Below are 15395 nucleotides of genomic sequence, written 5' to 3'. Positions count from 1 at the left end.
GGATTCTTTCATTTATCAGTGGTTAATTTTTTTCATGCATAAAGTAACGATTTAGCAAAGAACGGCCAAGTCCTGGAACAGGCTGGGGTCGCAGCTATATGCCAAGACAAAATATAGAGATCTGAGTACCTAAATCAGAGGATTATAAGTAGAGGAGGAAAAGAGATCTGAAACACTCACTGTTAAGGGCTCTGTCTGACATGATGTGAAGTAGAGAGGGTGGGAAAAGTTATATGCTGCTAATTCAGGTTTTTTTGTTTGCTTTTTAATGTTTATTTCTTTATTTTGAGAGAGAGAGAGAGAGACAGAAACAACGAGCAGGGGAGGGGCAGAGGGTGAGAGGGAGAGAGAACCCCAAGTAGGATCTGCACTGTCAGCACAGAGCTTGATGCAGGATTCAAACTCATGAACCAGCGAGATCATGACCTGAACTGAAATCAGAAGCCAGGTGCTTAACCACCCGAGCCACCCAGGGGCTCCGCCGCTGGTTCAGTTTAAACAACAATCAGTTTAAATAGATTGGTAGTTGAAGGAATGCTACCAGTCTAGGGAGGAAGACTAGAATGATGAATAAGCCAAAGACCGCAATAATTATGCTCTTTTCCTGTGGTGCCGAGAAGCCCAGCTGGTAGATGACAGACTGGTCAGGTCATAATGGGACTTAGAAGCTGAGATTGTCTTTGTGGCATACAAGGACACGTCCATAAGCATCTTATTCCCTGTCTTCCATGCCACCTTGGTTTCATCTTTAACTATGACAGACAGTTGAGTGGGTGACTCACAAGGTAAAAGATGACCTTTAGGAAATCTAAGGTCGAGGCGCCTGGGTGGCCCTGTCAATTAAGCATCCCACTTTGCTTTGGCTCAGGTCACGATCTCATGGTTCATGAGTTCGAGCCCCGACTCGGGCTCTGCACAGATAACATGGAGCCTGCTTGGGATTCTGTCTCTCCCTCTCTCTCTGCCCCTCCCCCGCTCATGCTCTCTCTCAAAATAAATAATAAATAAATATACTTTAAAAAAAAAAGAAATCTAAGATCGGTATGTGGGATTAGGGCAGAGGTAAGAGAGACTAAAATGACATAACTAGCTAGCTAGCTGGCTAGCTATGAAGGACCAGACTTAAAATAGAGGAGAAAGTGAATCTGGCACATATATATTCCCAAGAAGTGGCCAGGCTCAGTAGGAGACCAAGCATCGAACTTGTATTTTCTGAGACCATCCTGACTCCAGATATGTCAACTCATTCTCCCCATGGAAATGCAATAATGCCAACATGGAGGTGGTGGTAAAGATAGGGTTTCTAGAAAAATTGCATCACTAAACTAGGATACTAAAGTCCTATGTTAGACAATAGATACTAAGTTGCCCAGCGATAATGAAAAAATAACGTCCCATAGGTAAGTAGAGCAAAAGACACGTGAGAAGCAATGGTCACTAAATATAGCAGTACCATGGACAGGAATAAGGTGAGGAAGGGCGGAGGAGGCATGGTACTAAAAGGAGAGTGTGACAATTTATTAAGTACCCAGCCTACTACTCAAAGCATCAGGTTTAAAGAATGCAGTATTCTGAATACAAGAATGAAGCCGCCAACCAGTGATTAATGGGTGGCTTTTGACTCTAGAATTTCTCCAAGAAGCAACAACGTGTATCAAAATCCAGAAGATCCAGAAGGGGAGGATGAAGATGTCCAAATGGAAAGAGTGAGAACAGCAGATGCCTTGAATTCCACGAACTTTGATGAGGTAAAACATACGTGGTAATGATTCCGTCGAAACCACAAACATTTGTCAGTCAAAGTGGTCAGGCTACGAGTCTAATGCTCACAGAATTTTGAGTGTCTCTAATACATACAGGCAAAGACCACAACTCCAGCTTAGGAAGTGGTCATATGATTACATCTCAAGAAGCAGATTAAGAGTCATGTCACCTCAGTTTGTCATTCACGGTTTAAATTTTTTTTTTCAACGTTTTTTATTTTATTTTTTGGGACAGAGAGAGACAGAGCATGAACGGGGGAGGGGCAGAGAGAGAGGGAGACACAGAATCGGAAACAGGCTCCAGGCTCCGAGCCATCAGCCCAGAGCCTGACGCGGGGCTCGAACTCACGGACCGCGAGATCGTGACCTGAGCTGAAGTCGGACGCTTAACCGACTGCGCCACCCAGGCGCCCCTGTCATTCACGGTTTAAAGAACAAGTAGAGAACAATTAAAATTGCGAAAGCCAAGAAAGACCTAGTGAACTTTAGAACCGGAATAAAGCGATAGGGTGGCATTGCTTCTTGGAGAAAGTGCACGGTGCAGACTTCAAGGCAAAGTCTGGTCCACAGCTTGTTGATTTGGATGCTTAAGGACGACTCAGTACTTCTCCAAGTTTCTTTGCTCCTGTTCTGCACAAAATAACGTGCTGCTGAGTAACTGCCTTTGTCAGGGGTTAACATGACCGAAAATAAGGACTAGGATTGGAGAATGGCCAGTAAACATGTCACCTAGGAGAAGGTCTTCTGTGATGCGTGGCTTGTGCCATGAGGCACCAACCCAGTGGGAAGACAGAGTTTCTTCAAAGTTAACAGAGAGGGGCGCCTGGGTGGCTCAGTCGGTTGAGCGTCCGACTTCAGCTCAGGTCACGATCTCGCGGTCCGTGAGTTCGAGCCCCGCGTCAGGCTCTGGGCTGATGGCTCGGAGCCTGGAGCCTGCTTCCGATTCTGTGTCTCCCTCTCTCTCTGCCCCTCCCCCATTCAAGCTCTGTCTCTCTCTGTCCCAAAAATAAATAAACGTTAAAAAAAAAAAAAATCAAAGTTAACAGAGAGAATTAAGGTCTGATGTGATTTATTTGTTATTTACAGAGACCGGTCATTATTGCCAGCTGTCTACGCAAGGAGTATGCAGAGAAGAGGAAGCACTGCTTTTCCAAGAGGAAGAAGAAAATAGCCACGAGAAATGTCTCTTTCTGTGTTAGAAAAGGTTTGCCCCCAATGGCTCATCCCCTGTTGGCTTGGGGCCCTCATTAGCTTTATGGTTCCTGATGAGAATCTGATGCATCACCTCTTGGTTTCACACACAGACTCATCAGCAGGTGACTGTGACAGCTCCTTGGACCTGTTCCATTTCTAAGTGAAATCAATTAACTCACCCCACAGATGGGGCACAGTCACATCTACATGGAAACCATGAGCAGTCTATTAAAATGAACCACTGGAGCTGTGACATTTCTATGTAATGAATATGATTGATTTCCTAGTGTTCTTCTTCACAAGAGAACTAACTGGGGTTGTACCCATCCAGTCAGAAGATCTGACCAGCAGCTGTCAGATGACCTAATTTTGTGTCATTATCCTGGAGTGCTTAGGGTCGCAGGAGACAAGAGTATGACACGCTGGTTTCCAGGAGTGGCTTTACCCCTTCCTATCAGTGTGACCGTGGGCAGCTAACCTAATCTCTGAGAGCCGGCCCCAGATACGTAAGAAGGGATTATGGTAACAACTTCTCAGGGTTGACAAGTCCATGAGATACTGTGTATAAAGCACATAGCATGATACTTGACACATGGCAAGACTTCAGACTCTGTTACATTTTTTTTTATTTTTTTTGTTTATTTATTTATTTTGAGAGAGAAAGTCAATATTAAGTGTAACCATTTTTTTTCAGGTGAGGTTTTAGGATTATTAGGACACAATGGAGCTGGTAAAAGTACATCCATTAAGGTGATAACTGGAGACACAAAACCAACTGCTGGACAGGTAAGTGAATTAGGCTAATAATTTACATTAATTTTAATACATATTATAACTATGATATATTTTAATGTATCATATTTTAATATAATTATAATATGGTTATATACCACATATAATTATAATTTATTATGTTTTATATAATTATAATATGTTATAATTATAATATAATTATGCTAATAAATTTATAAGATGTTGGGGCGCGTGGGTGGCTCAGTCGATTAAGTATCCGACTTTGGCTCGGGTCACGATCTCGTGAGTTCGAGCCCCGCATCACGCTCCGTGCTGACGGCTCAGAGCCTGGAGCCTGCTGTAGATTCTGTGTCTCCCTCTCTATCTGCCCTCCCCCTGCTTGCCTTCTGTCTCTCTCTCCCAAAAATAAACAAACATTAATTTTTTTTTAATTTATAAGATGTTAAAACTTTGTAAACAGCAAATATCATTTAATTTTGATTTTAATTTTTTTAATTTATAAGATGTTAAAACTTTGTAAACAGCAAATATCATTTAATCATTAGATGACTGAAGTAAAGTAGCAGAATAATACATTCACAAATTAACGTGTTCATACACAGAAAAATTAATTGCTGCCAGGGAGCAATTACTTATGCCTTCAAAGACATTTAGAGGGAATGTTCAGTATCCGATCAGAAATCAATATCAGAATCCGTACAAGTCTTATTTACAATACCATAAAACACACGCATTCGCACTTTGTTTTTCTTTCTTTCTTTTTTTTTAATTTTTTTTTTCAACGTTTATTTATTTTTTTGGGGACAGAGAGAGACAGAGCATGAACAGGGGAGGGACAGAGAGAGAGGGAGACACAGAATCAGAAACAGGCTCCAGGCTCTGAGCCATCAGCCCAGAGCCCAACGCAGGGCTCAAACTCACGGACCGCAAGATCGTGACCTGGCTGAAGTCGGACGCTTAACCGACTGCGCCACCCAGGCACCCCTCACACTTTGTTTTTCTTGACCAACTATTTGCTTCCATTTACTAACAGTGAGTGCAGTATAACGCGTTACTTTTTTGTTTTAGAGTTTTAAAATTTTTATGTATTTATTTTTCATGTTTTATTTATTTTTGAGAGAGCACGAGCAGGGGAGGGACAGAGGATCCCAAGAGGGCTCTGCGCTGACAGCAATGAGCCCTATATGGGGCTTGAACCCACAAACCGCGAGATCATGACCTTAGCCCAAGTCAGATGCCCAACCGGCTGAGCCATCCGAGGTGCCCCTGTTTTAGACTTTTTTAAATTGAAATATAGTAGACATACAGGATTTGCACATTCAATGAACATTGTTTTCCCTGCATGTAATGCTTTAACATCGAATTAAAATGTTAAAAAAAAAAACAACACCTTTATTAAGTAATTATATTCATTGTCCTACACAACATGCTTGGACACTGGAACGTATATTTTTGTACAGATCCACTATTTCTTGGGAGTATTTGTAAGGAATGGTTCAAAGTTGAGGGATATGAAGTCAACTTGAATTGTACATGCAATTGAACCGTATAAAGTGGTCTGAAAAAACAAAGGGGCTCAGATTTATCAAAGAGAGAGACAACATGATGTATAGAGAAAACATTTCCCCCCAAACTCCTTGGCAGAAAAAAAGAAAACTTTAAGAGCTCGCTCCTTTGGAAAGTATGTCCGGGGTTGTGGAGAACAGAATATAACGCAGAGGTCTAGGGGATTGCACTGTGGGAAAGGGGTTGGTGGTCAGCCTGGAGGGAAAAGACCTCCTGTAAAGTGATTGACAACCCACTAAAGACGGAAGAGAAAACATATCCACAATCCCTCTGAAGCCGAGCTGAGAGCAGGTGTCTGAAGGGGGCCACTCAGGGAGGTTGGTGGCTTGGTCAACTCTAACTGGACTCCTTCAGTTGAGACCACGCTTCAGTTCAGTCACCACCTGGACCCTAAATCATTATTTTATTTCTCATCACACATGAGTACAAAAGGAGGAAGTAACTGTTCATAGATACATGGCGATGAAATATTTTCAAAGGTAGGTACGTTCTGGGGCACCTGGCTGGCTCAGTCGGTAGAGCGTGCAACTCTTGATCTCAGGTTGTGAGTTCGAGCCCCACGTTGGGTGTAGAGATTACTTAAAAAGGATAGGGGCGCCTGGGTGGCTCAGTTAAGCATCCGACTCTTGATTTCAGCTCAGGTCATGATCTCGTGGTTCATGGGTTCGAGCTCCGCATCAGGCTCTGTGCTGACAGTGCGGAACCTGCCTGGGATTCTTTCTCCCTCTCTCTCTGCCCCTTCCCTGCTCTCGCTCTCCCATGCTCTCCAAATAAATAAATAAATAAACTTTAAAAAGTATAATAAAATAAAATCCTGAGAATAAAACATACTAAGCATTTTTTTTTTAAAGTAAGATCTGAGTTACAAAGTCAGCTATTTGGGTGTCATGAAACTAGCTGTCATCAGATCAGCCAGTGTGATCTTTATAAACCATGTCATTGTCCTACTTAAATATTTTCAACAACCTCTTACTGCACTAAGGCTGAAGGACCCCCCCCACCCCCACCCCGGACCCCCCACCTGCTGGCAGCTGCAGGGACCGATTATCATGTTCCTTCTCCATTCGCCTTTCTTTCCTTTCTCACTCGGCCCCAGGCTCCCAGCTTTGTCTAGGGTCGAAGAACATATCAAGCTTCATTACGGCGCAGGGCTTTGCTCTGGCTCTTTCCTCTGCTCCAGATTCCTTTTCTCTGGGCTTTTCCATGGCAGATGCCCTCTTGCCCTCCCCCCACAATGGCCCCTCAGCAGACGGGCTTTCTCTGATGACCCTACCTACTCATCTCCGCTGGTATTCCCCAACCCAGCTTCCGGACTGCTCCCACTACGGTACCCCTTACGAGCTGCCTGTATTCCATCCATTCATTTTGCTACTTCTTTATTGCCCGATTCACTTGGTAGAAGGAAAACCCCCAAAATAAGAGGGGTGCTGGCTGTTACATGGGTGGCTCTCAAAAACCATTGGATCACGGATCCAATAGTGAGTAATTAAATTCACCAATTCATATACTTTCTTCCTGACTGCGACGAGGAAATTGTATATAAACTGTTGGCCACGATGGCAAGACGGTCCCGTTGGTGAGACTTTTGATTTTTCGGCTTCGGTTAGGTGGGGCACTCACTTGTTTTCATGGGCTTGCTCTCTGACGACCTTTCTTCAATGCAGATTGAGGACAGATTGGTCAACCCGATTAGGACTTAGAGAGTCTCTAGTTTTTCTAGGTTTGAAAGAGAAAGAGAAAGACAAACCCAGAGGGCAGGCTCTGAGCATGAACTTTCCTCTGCAGGTGCTACTAAAAGGGAGCCGTGAAGAGGACTCCCTGGGTTTCCTAGGGTACTGTCCTCAGGAGAACGTGCTGTGGCCCAACCTGACCACGAAGGAGCACTTGGAGGTGTTCGCTGCTGTGAAAGGGCTCAGGAAAGCCGATGCGGCAGTCACCATCACAAGGTAGACGGGAGCCACAGGTGTTCTATGCCTGAGGGCGCGGGACATTTGGGAGTGACGAGCTTCACTGTCATTCTGGACGGAAGACTCCTCTCTCGAGAGGAAGAGAGAGAGAGGGAGAGTGAGAGGGAGAGCGAGTGATCAACCCCTGACCCAGACCACACTGGGTAGATTCCCCACTAGAAACCCGTTGCCTGTATTTCAAAGTGTTCATTTTCCTCTCATACTGAATATGAAAATTAAAAAGTAACCATCAGTGAAAGTTACCAAAAATACTAAAATTAAGCATAGGGCACCTGCCTCAGTTAAGCGCCCAACTTCGGCTCAGATCATTATCTCGCGGTTCGTGAGTTCGAGCCTTGTATCAGACTCTGCTGACAGCACGGATCCTGCTTAGGCTTCTCTCTCTTTCTCTCTCTCTCTCAAAAATAAATAAACATTTTTTGGGGGCGCCTGGGTGGCTCAGTTGGTTGAGCGTCCGACTTCAGCTCAGGTGATGATCTCCCAGCTCGTGGGTTCGAGCCCCGCATCAGGCTCTGTGCTGACAGCTCGGAGCCGGGACCCTGCTTCGGATTCTGTGCCTCGCTCTCTCTGCCCCAACCCACTCGCATTCTGTCTCTCTCAAAAATAGACAAACATTAAAAAAATTTTTTTTAATAAATATTTTTTAAAAAGCAAAATATAAGTACAATTCAGTATAAAGTATTTATTTTGGCACAACTATTTAGAAATCATGAAATGTGCTTCTATTCTTTTAAAAGAGAAAACTATCTCTCTGAGGGGATCAGACCAACCAGTTTAAAAATGCCTGGCACGTAGGGCCGCCTGAGTGGCCGAGTCGGTTGGGCATCCGACTTCGGCTCAGGTCATGATCTCGCGGTCTGTGAGTTCAAGCCCCGCGTCGGGCTCTGTGCTGATGGCTCAGAGCCTGGAGCCTGCTTCGGATTCCGTGTCTCCCTCTCTCTCTGCTCCTCCCCCTGCTCACACTCTGGGCCTCTCTTTCTCTCTCAGAAATAAATTAAAACATTTTTAAAAAATTAAAAAAAAAAAAAAGATCGCCTGGCATCTATTTTCAGAACCGCATTTCTGAGCTCCGCTCTGCATCCTTGGGCTGTGGGTGTGCCCTCCTTCCAACTTCCTCACTGTGATGCCCCATCGTGTTTCCCTCCTTCAGGCTGGTGGATGCACTCAAGCTTCAGGACCAGCTGAAGCTGCCCGTGAGGACCTTATCCGAGGGAATAAAGAGGAAGGTAAGAGGGGGGGCTCAGCGTTCCTCTGCACACCCCACATGTCGGCCCCAGACACGCTGTTCCTCTCGTTCCAGCTGTGCTTCGCGCTGAGCATCCTGGGAAACCCATCGGTGGTGCTTCTGGACGAGCCGTCCACGGGGATGGACCCCGAGGGGCAGCAGCACATGTGGTGAGGGGGCACGACCCCGTCGGGGCCAGCTCCAGTGCCCCGTAGGAAATCTGTGAATTGCTTTCCTGCTGTAAGAATGGCCCCTTAAACTGTCTCTTAAAGGAGACACCTCTCAGGATCGTTAGGGCCACCGATATTTGGCAAACCAAAAAGGAAACCTCTCCCCGATGATAGTCCCATCACTGAAGAAAGAGGAGGCATCATTGATCGCCGCGGTGATAACCATGCCAGGCTGGTGTTTTAGAGCGAGGGCCCAGTATTAGGTTGTCGAGGTGGGATCGGGTCCTCCGTGTCACCTTGTATATTTCTTAGGAATCTATTTTCTCCTACGAGGCTGTGACACCTCTGTTGCTGGATTCTCCCTGCTCCTTCGCGCAGCCTTTTCGTACCCAGTCTCCTGCTCAGCATTTCTCTTTCAGTGCCACCTCGTGATCGACACGGTATTCTGTGCCCGCTCCTCTTCCAACGCCTGGCTCCCCCCTCCCCTCCTCCCACCTGCCTCCCCACCACCCCCCCGTACGGGTCCCTCCCTTGCTTAAGCTCTTTTTTGCAAATGACTCAACCTTCGTGCCAGTTACAAATTCTTCTCTCTGCCCACTTACGATTAACGAGAAGCCTTTCGCAATTGCACATGGTCCTTTGACGATTCAGGCAGGCAATCCGGGCCACCTTTAAGAACACGGAGAGAGGCGCCCTCCTGACGACCCACTACATGGCAGAGGCGGAGGCCGTGTGTGACCGCGTGGCCATCATGGTGTCCGGAAGGCTGAGGTGGGTGCCCGTCTACACCCGCACTGGGCGCCCAGGTGCACGGCCGGAGGAGTCTGTGGACAGAGGGAGGTCTCCGTGCGGCTGTAGCTGCTGCATCTGGGTCCACCAGTGAGGTCCTTTGGACACCAAGGGTCTCAAGCGTGGTGTTTTCTGTCCCGTTCCCCTGTCTCTTACGACCTCATCCTCCTCCCACCTCCAGGTGTATCGGTTCCATCCAGCACCTGAAGAGCAAATTTGGCAAGAATTACCTGCTGGAGATGAAAGTGAAGGCCCTCGAGCAAAGGGAAAGCCTCCACCGCGAAATCCTGAGGGTTTTCCCCCAGGCTGCTCGGCAGGAAAGGTAAAGCTGGGCGCTTGCTCGTTTCGATCTGATACCAAACTTTTCCTTGCGGTTTCATTGATTTATGGCCCTCGGAGTCCACAGTGAGCCCCAAAGGAAACCTCAAAGAAGTTATTTGCTGGACACCCAAGAACCTAAATTGGAGAAGAGAAGAGCTGGTGTAAAATCAGAGGGACTAAGTGCTAAGTGCCCGGTACTGTCCTGTTCTTGCGTTATTCTATTTCATCCTCCCCGAGACTTGCCCAGGAAGACACCGTTTTTCCATTTTTCCTGGGATGGTTTCAAAAGAGCATTGTGAGAGTCTGGCCACTACAAGGACCTTAATGAGTGGAATTGATTGTTACCTTTAAGAATAGGAAACTGAGGGGCGCCTGGGTGGCTCAGGGTTAAGCATCCGACTTCAACTCGGCTCATGATCTCACCGTCCATGGGTTCGAGCCCCATGTCGGGTTTTGCGCTGACAGCTTGGAGCCTGGAGCCTGCTTCGGATTCTGTGTCTCCCTCTGTCTCTGCCCCTCCCCTGCTTTCTCTCTCTCTCTCTCTCTCTCTCTCTCTCTCTGTCTTTCAAAAATAAATGCACATTAAAAAAAAAAAAGAATAGGAAACTGGTAAGTGAGGTCACATGACAGCTAACAAGTGGCACAAGAATATAAACCTAATTATTTCACTTCAAATCTATTTTATAAACAGTCTAGTAAAGGCACAGTTCTCAGGAGCATAATACAGTAAAAATCAAGAGATTAACTTTAGGGGCATTTTTATCAGCTAGACTTGATGACAGAAGACAGATGATTTAGGAGTTGGGGGAGAAAACAGGAAAGGGTGATAAGTCACAACAATACGGTGGGAAAATACTATTTCTACGTGGAGTATAAGTATCACAGCAATGCTGTACCTTGTGTGCAGCCCACGACTGAATAGAAATAGGTCATAAGGTCACAAGGAATGAGAATAGATGAGAACGATTGCCCCATAAAGCGAGCTAATAGCATTAGCTATTAAAAATTAAAAATTTTTAAATATTTATTTTGAGAGAGAGAGAGAGAGGGAGACACAGAATCCGAAGCAGGCTCCAGGCTCCGAGCTGTCAGCACAGAGCCCCACGCAGGGCTCGAACTCGCGAACCGTGAGATCATGCCCTGAGCCGAGGTCGGACGCTCAACCGACTGAGCCACCCAGGTGCCCCGCGCAAATAGTATCTTAACAAAATGAAATCTAAATCCTCCTGATTTTCAAATGGTAAAAAGACAAGTGTTCGTCTGAAAAACAAATTATTTTTAAAAAATGCGATTCAATTCAATTTCAATTATATTTTCAGCTTTATATTCAGGATTCAATTATATTATCCCAAATTAGGAGAGCATGGGGCAAGGTCAGAGAGAGATGAGCTCTCTGGAGAAAAGACCCAGAGTCCCCACGTGAATTGGATGATGTCAAGCAACTACCAGGCGTCAGTCCCTGGCTGGAAGGTGATGTTTGAGGAGCCAGTGTTCAGCTGAAAAGATAAGGTGACAGGTGACTCTGGCACATGTCCACCTTTTACCTGCACTGCACCTCTTCATCCCAGAAGCCAAGGGCACGATCCCCTCCTGCGTCCCAGTTGTCCTTGTGGACGGCCTCAGCCTGGGCATTTCGCTGGCCCAAACTGACTCTTAGGAGGACAGCGACCGGAGAGAGGGTCGCAGCCAGCTTGCACCTGCGCAGGTGGTACCGGCCTCAGCCCCGCCCCTCTCCCCCCAGGTTCTCTTCGGTGATGGTCTATAAAGTGCCAGTGGAAGATGTTCGACCTTTGGCACGAGCTTTCTTCATGTTAGAGAAGGGTAAGAGCGATACACTTTGAAATAAGATCCCCTGGAAAGCAGGTAATTCCAAATCCTAGATGAATCCATCGGCACGACAAGAACGGAATGTGACCTAAGGTGTTCGTTTTCAAAGTTCAAATCTCCAGTTGAATCTTATGGGCACGGGATCAAAGAGGTGGACAGATTCTCTGTGTGTTGGGTGTTGGAGGAGGGGCAGGGGGTTAATGGGAGTGATTTTACCTTTGGTGGGGTTTTTCTGTGTGTGTATACACACACACACACACACACACACAGGAACAACCTAAGGCAAAATCCAGTTGTGTATGCATTCAAGGAGGATGTTTTCTTTGGGAACATTGATGCATGCATATTTACAATTCAATTTTTATATGGACTTACATCTTATTTTATTGCCTTAGGCTGGGTATTAAGAAACTGGCTCCTGTCTGGTCATTAGAACAATCTTCCCTTGTCTGTTGCACTTCGAAAGTGACCACGCCCCATGTTTTTCTTGCCATCAGAGCTCATTAGCTCTGCTTCTCTGAACTGTGCTAGCCGCAACTCCCTCCCTCCGCTCTTTCCATTGTCACGGCTCAGTGATCTTTCTGCTGGCTTGCCACCTTCCCTAGGGAAGACATTTAAGGCTCCTGGTTCGAGAAGACTTTTTTTACTCCTGCCGATAACATCCATGGTCACGGCAGTGACCCCTTTCCATTCTCCGAGCTGAGGACCCCAACTCTCTGGACCATGTGTTCGTGCAGTCACTTCCCGATCGACACTGTGGCCAGTACTGGCCTGGAGGTTCTGCTGGTGACCTATTTCCAGTCTACTGCCCTCCCATCGGGGCTGGGACTAGTCCCATTTTGGTTAAGGACAAGGGTTTTCAACTCAATTAGGCGCAAGCTGTCACTGGAGAGAGAGGCCCACAAAAGATATCTGCTCCCCAGAAACCCTCAAACATCTTTCCATATCATCTTCTGATGCTTCCCTTTGCCAAATGTGTCTTCCTTCCACTTCTTCCTGTGCTGAGTGTGCAAAAGCCTTGGATCACACACAGGGAAGGAGGCCTTTGCAGCACCGTTTCCTCCATTAAACAGACAATTGCGAACACTGTGCTAAATGAGCATTGCGTGAGCACTTTTCTCCCCAGACCCAAGTGAATGCATTGGTGTATTTTATTTTTAATTTTTTTTTTTAATGTTTATTTTTGAGAGAGAGAGAGTGCGAGCGGGGGAGGAGCGGAGAGAGAGAGGGAGACACAGAATCCGAAGCAGGCTCCAGGTTCTGAGCTGTCGGCACAGAGCCCGACGCGGGGCTCGAACCCACGAGCCACCAGATCGTGACCTGAGCTGAAGTCGGACGCTCAGCCGACTGAGCCATCCAGGCGCCCCGGCATTGGCGTATTTTTAACTGAATGCGATCCTTAAACTAGGAACATTGTCATTGAAACTTTTTTATTCAACAAGTTTTTAAAAGTTGTTGTTTGTACTGGATGCTGAACTGTCCGGATATAAAAATATATGAACTCCTGGGGCGCCTTGGGTGGCTCAGTCGGTTAAGTGATCAACTTCAGCTCAGGTCATGATCTCGCAGCTCGTGAGTACGAGCCCCGCGTCGGGCTCTGTGCGGACGGCTCGGAGCCTGGAGCCTGCTTCGGATTCTGTGGCTCCCTCTCTCTCTCTGCCCCTCCCCTGCTCAGACTCTGTCTCTCTGTTTCTCTCCAAAATAAGTAAACATTAAAATATGTATCTATGAACTCCTCACGTGCACCCATCTTTCTGCAGTTAAACAGAGCTTCGACCTGGAGGAGTACAGCCTCTCGCAGTCCACCCTGGAGCAGGTGGGTCCGTTTTAGGGACTTTGTTCCATCCGTGGGACAGAAGTGTACAAGCTGTGCCCGTGCTTTGCACTCGCTCGGAGCTGCGGGAGGCAGCGTGACCTCCCCGTCTCTCCATTTCTTGCCCCTCTCAGGTGTTCCTGGAGCTCTCCAAGGAGCAGGAGCTGGACGACTTTGACGAAGAACTTGACCCCTCAGTTAGATGGAAGCTCCTCCCCCAGGAGGACCCTTGACGCGCCAAAACCTCTATTTCCTTTCAAGCCTGCAGTTGTGTTTTTTTGAGACATTTATTTTTATAGCTTCAATGTCAGATTTCTAGAAACTATATTGTAAACACAACATGATTCTTCCTGTGGTGGAGAGAAGGAGCGAGCGCTGGGCAATTGCAGTGACCGCGTGGACAGAGGCACATGGCTGAGCCCGCCTCCTGGTCACAGCCTCTGTGTCTCTGCAGGTGGCCCTGATTCCCTATTTCTGCATGATACTGAATAAGCAAACTCACTCTTACGAGACTGTTTCATTTTCTGAGTACAATAAACACATTGGGTTCAATTGTTTGTTTGTTTATCAAAACCTTAAAATACCCTCTCACGTAGACTTTGTGAAGCTGATATTTTAATAAGAATTTAAGTGACCATGTCAAAGGTGTCATACTCTTCGAAATAGATTTTTTTTTGTATATTCTTATGGCTAAAAATATGACGGCATCATTCGTTCTAATATCTGATACCAATATATTTGAAAACACATCCACTGGTAATGCTATGAGTAGCATACACACGTACTTGTGATTAGCAGTTTACTGAACTTTTTAAATCCCGGTAAACCATTGAAGTCCCGTTTTCACTGTATTTTAAAATCGAGGCTTGGGGCGCCTGGGTGGCGCAGTCGGTTACGCGTCCGACTTCAGCCAGGTCACGATCTCGCGGTCCGGGAGTTCGAGCCCCGCGTCGGGCTCTGGGCTGATGGCTCAGAGCCTGGAGCCTGTTTCCGATTCTGTGTCTCCCTCTCTCTCTGCCCCTCCCCCGTTCATGCTCTGTCTCTCTCTGTCCCAAAAATAAATAAAAAACGTTGAAAAAAAAAAAAATTTAAAATCGAGGCTTCAGAGTTGCCCGTTTTGCCACGGATCGTTCGTGGATATTTGCCGCCTGGTCTAAGAAAGTTGATAAATGACCAAGTTGGTGGAAAATATAAAATAAATCTCATATGTGCCGTTTTGAATTTTTTTAATTAATTAATTTATTTTTTGAGAGAGAGAGCACGAGCAAGGGAGGGGCAGAGAGAGAAAGGGACAGAGGATCCGAAGCAGGCTGTCGGCAGCGAGCCCGACGCAGGGCTCGAAGTCACCAACCGTGAGATCATGACCTGAGCCGAAGTCGGACGATCAAGTGACTGAGCCACCCAGGTGCCCTGAAATATGTTTTCTACTTCAAGGATTCTCGCGTGTCTCTTTCTTGACTAAGTGGCTTATTTACAAATTCATTGAAATCAAATTGAAAAAAAATTCTAATGTAAGAGCTGGTGTGCTATAATCAACGTGTTGCTAAATGCAAAGAAAGAAAAAACACACCGTGGTTAAGGAAGTAAACGGTGGTGGCAAACATCTCCTAGAACAATCTTTTTTAAAAATCCCGGGTATGGTGGGGCGCCTGGGTGGCTCAGTCGGTTGAGCGTCCGACTTCAGCTCAGGTCACGATCTCGCGGTCCGTGGGTTCGAGCCCCGCGTTGAGCTCTGTACTGATGGCTCAGAGCCCGGAGCCTGCTTCGGATTCTGTGTCTCCCTCTCTCTCTGCCCCTCCCCCACGCTTGCTCTGTCTCTCTCTGTCTCAAAAATGAATAAGCGTTAAAAAAAATTAAAATCCGGGTATGGCTACCATGCATAACATGTAGTTAAACAAGATTTTTCTGAGCTGTGGAGAGGCTTCCCCGAGCAGATTTCCCTGCTAGTTCTCTCTGCCTTATCTTTTCTTCCCTCGGGAAGCCCTGACCCTCCCAGACTCAGATCCT

General features: G+C 46.5%; 1 protein-coding gene across 1 annotated transcript in view; it reads left to right on the top strand.

Annotated features, from left to right (window-relative positions):
- ABCA8 (ATP binding cassette subfamily A member 8) overlaps nucleotides 1-13940 on the top strand; it is a 75102-nt gene extending 61162 nt beyond the window's left edge. Inside the window, exons 29-39 of the mRNA XM_030296096.2 lie at nucleotides 1628-1748; nucleotides 2850-2967; nucleotides 3652-3743; nucleotides 7062-7222; nucleotides 8394-8469; nucleotides 8544-8638; nucleotides 9290-9409; nucleotides 9609-9749; nucleotides 11490-11569; nucleotides 13336-13391; nucleotides 13523-13940. Coding sequence (XP_030151956.1) covers nucleotides 1628-1748; nucleotides 2850-2967; nucleotides 3652-3743; nucleotides 7062-7222; nucleotides 8394-8469; nucleotides 8544-8638; nucleotides 9290-9409; nucleotides 9609-9749; nucleotides 11490-11569; nucleotides 13336-13391; nucleotides 13523-13621 — 1159 coding nt within the window. The 3' untranslated portion in view covers nucleotides 13622-13940. The remainder of the gene's footprint in view (nucleotides 1-1627; nucleotides 1749-2849; nucleotides 2968-3651; nucleotides 3744-7061; nucleotides 7223-8393; nucleotides 8470-8543; nucleotides 8639-9289; nucleotides 9410-9608; nucleotides 9750-11489; nucleotides 11570-13335; nucleotides 13392-13522) is intronic.
- Nucleotides 13941-15395: the final 1455 nt, after the last annotated feature.

This window comes from Lynx canadensis, chromosome E1, assembly GCF_007474595.2.
Source record: "Lynx canadensis isolate LIC74 chromosome E1, mLynCan4.pri.v2, whole genome shotgun sequence".
NCBI lineage: Eukaryota > Metazoa > Chordata > Mammalia > Carnivora > Felidae > Lynx > Lynx canadensis.
This window is presented reverse-complemented; position numbering and strand designations above follow the sequence as displayed.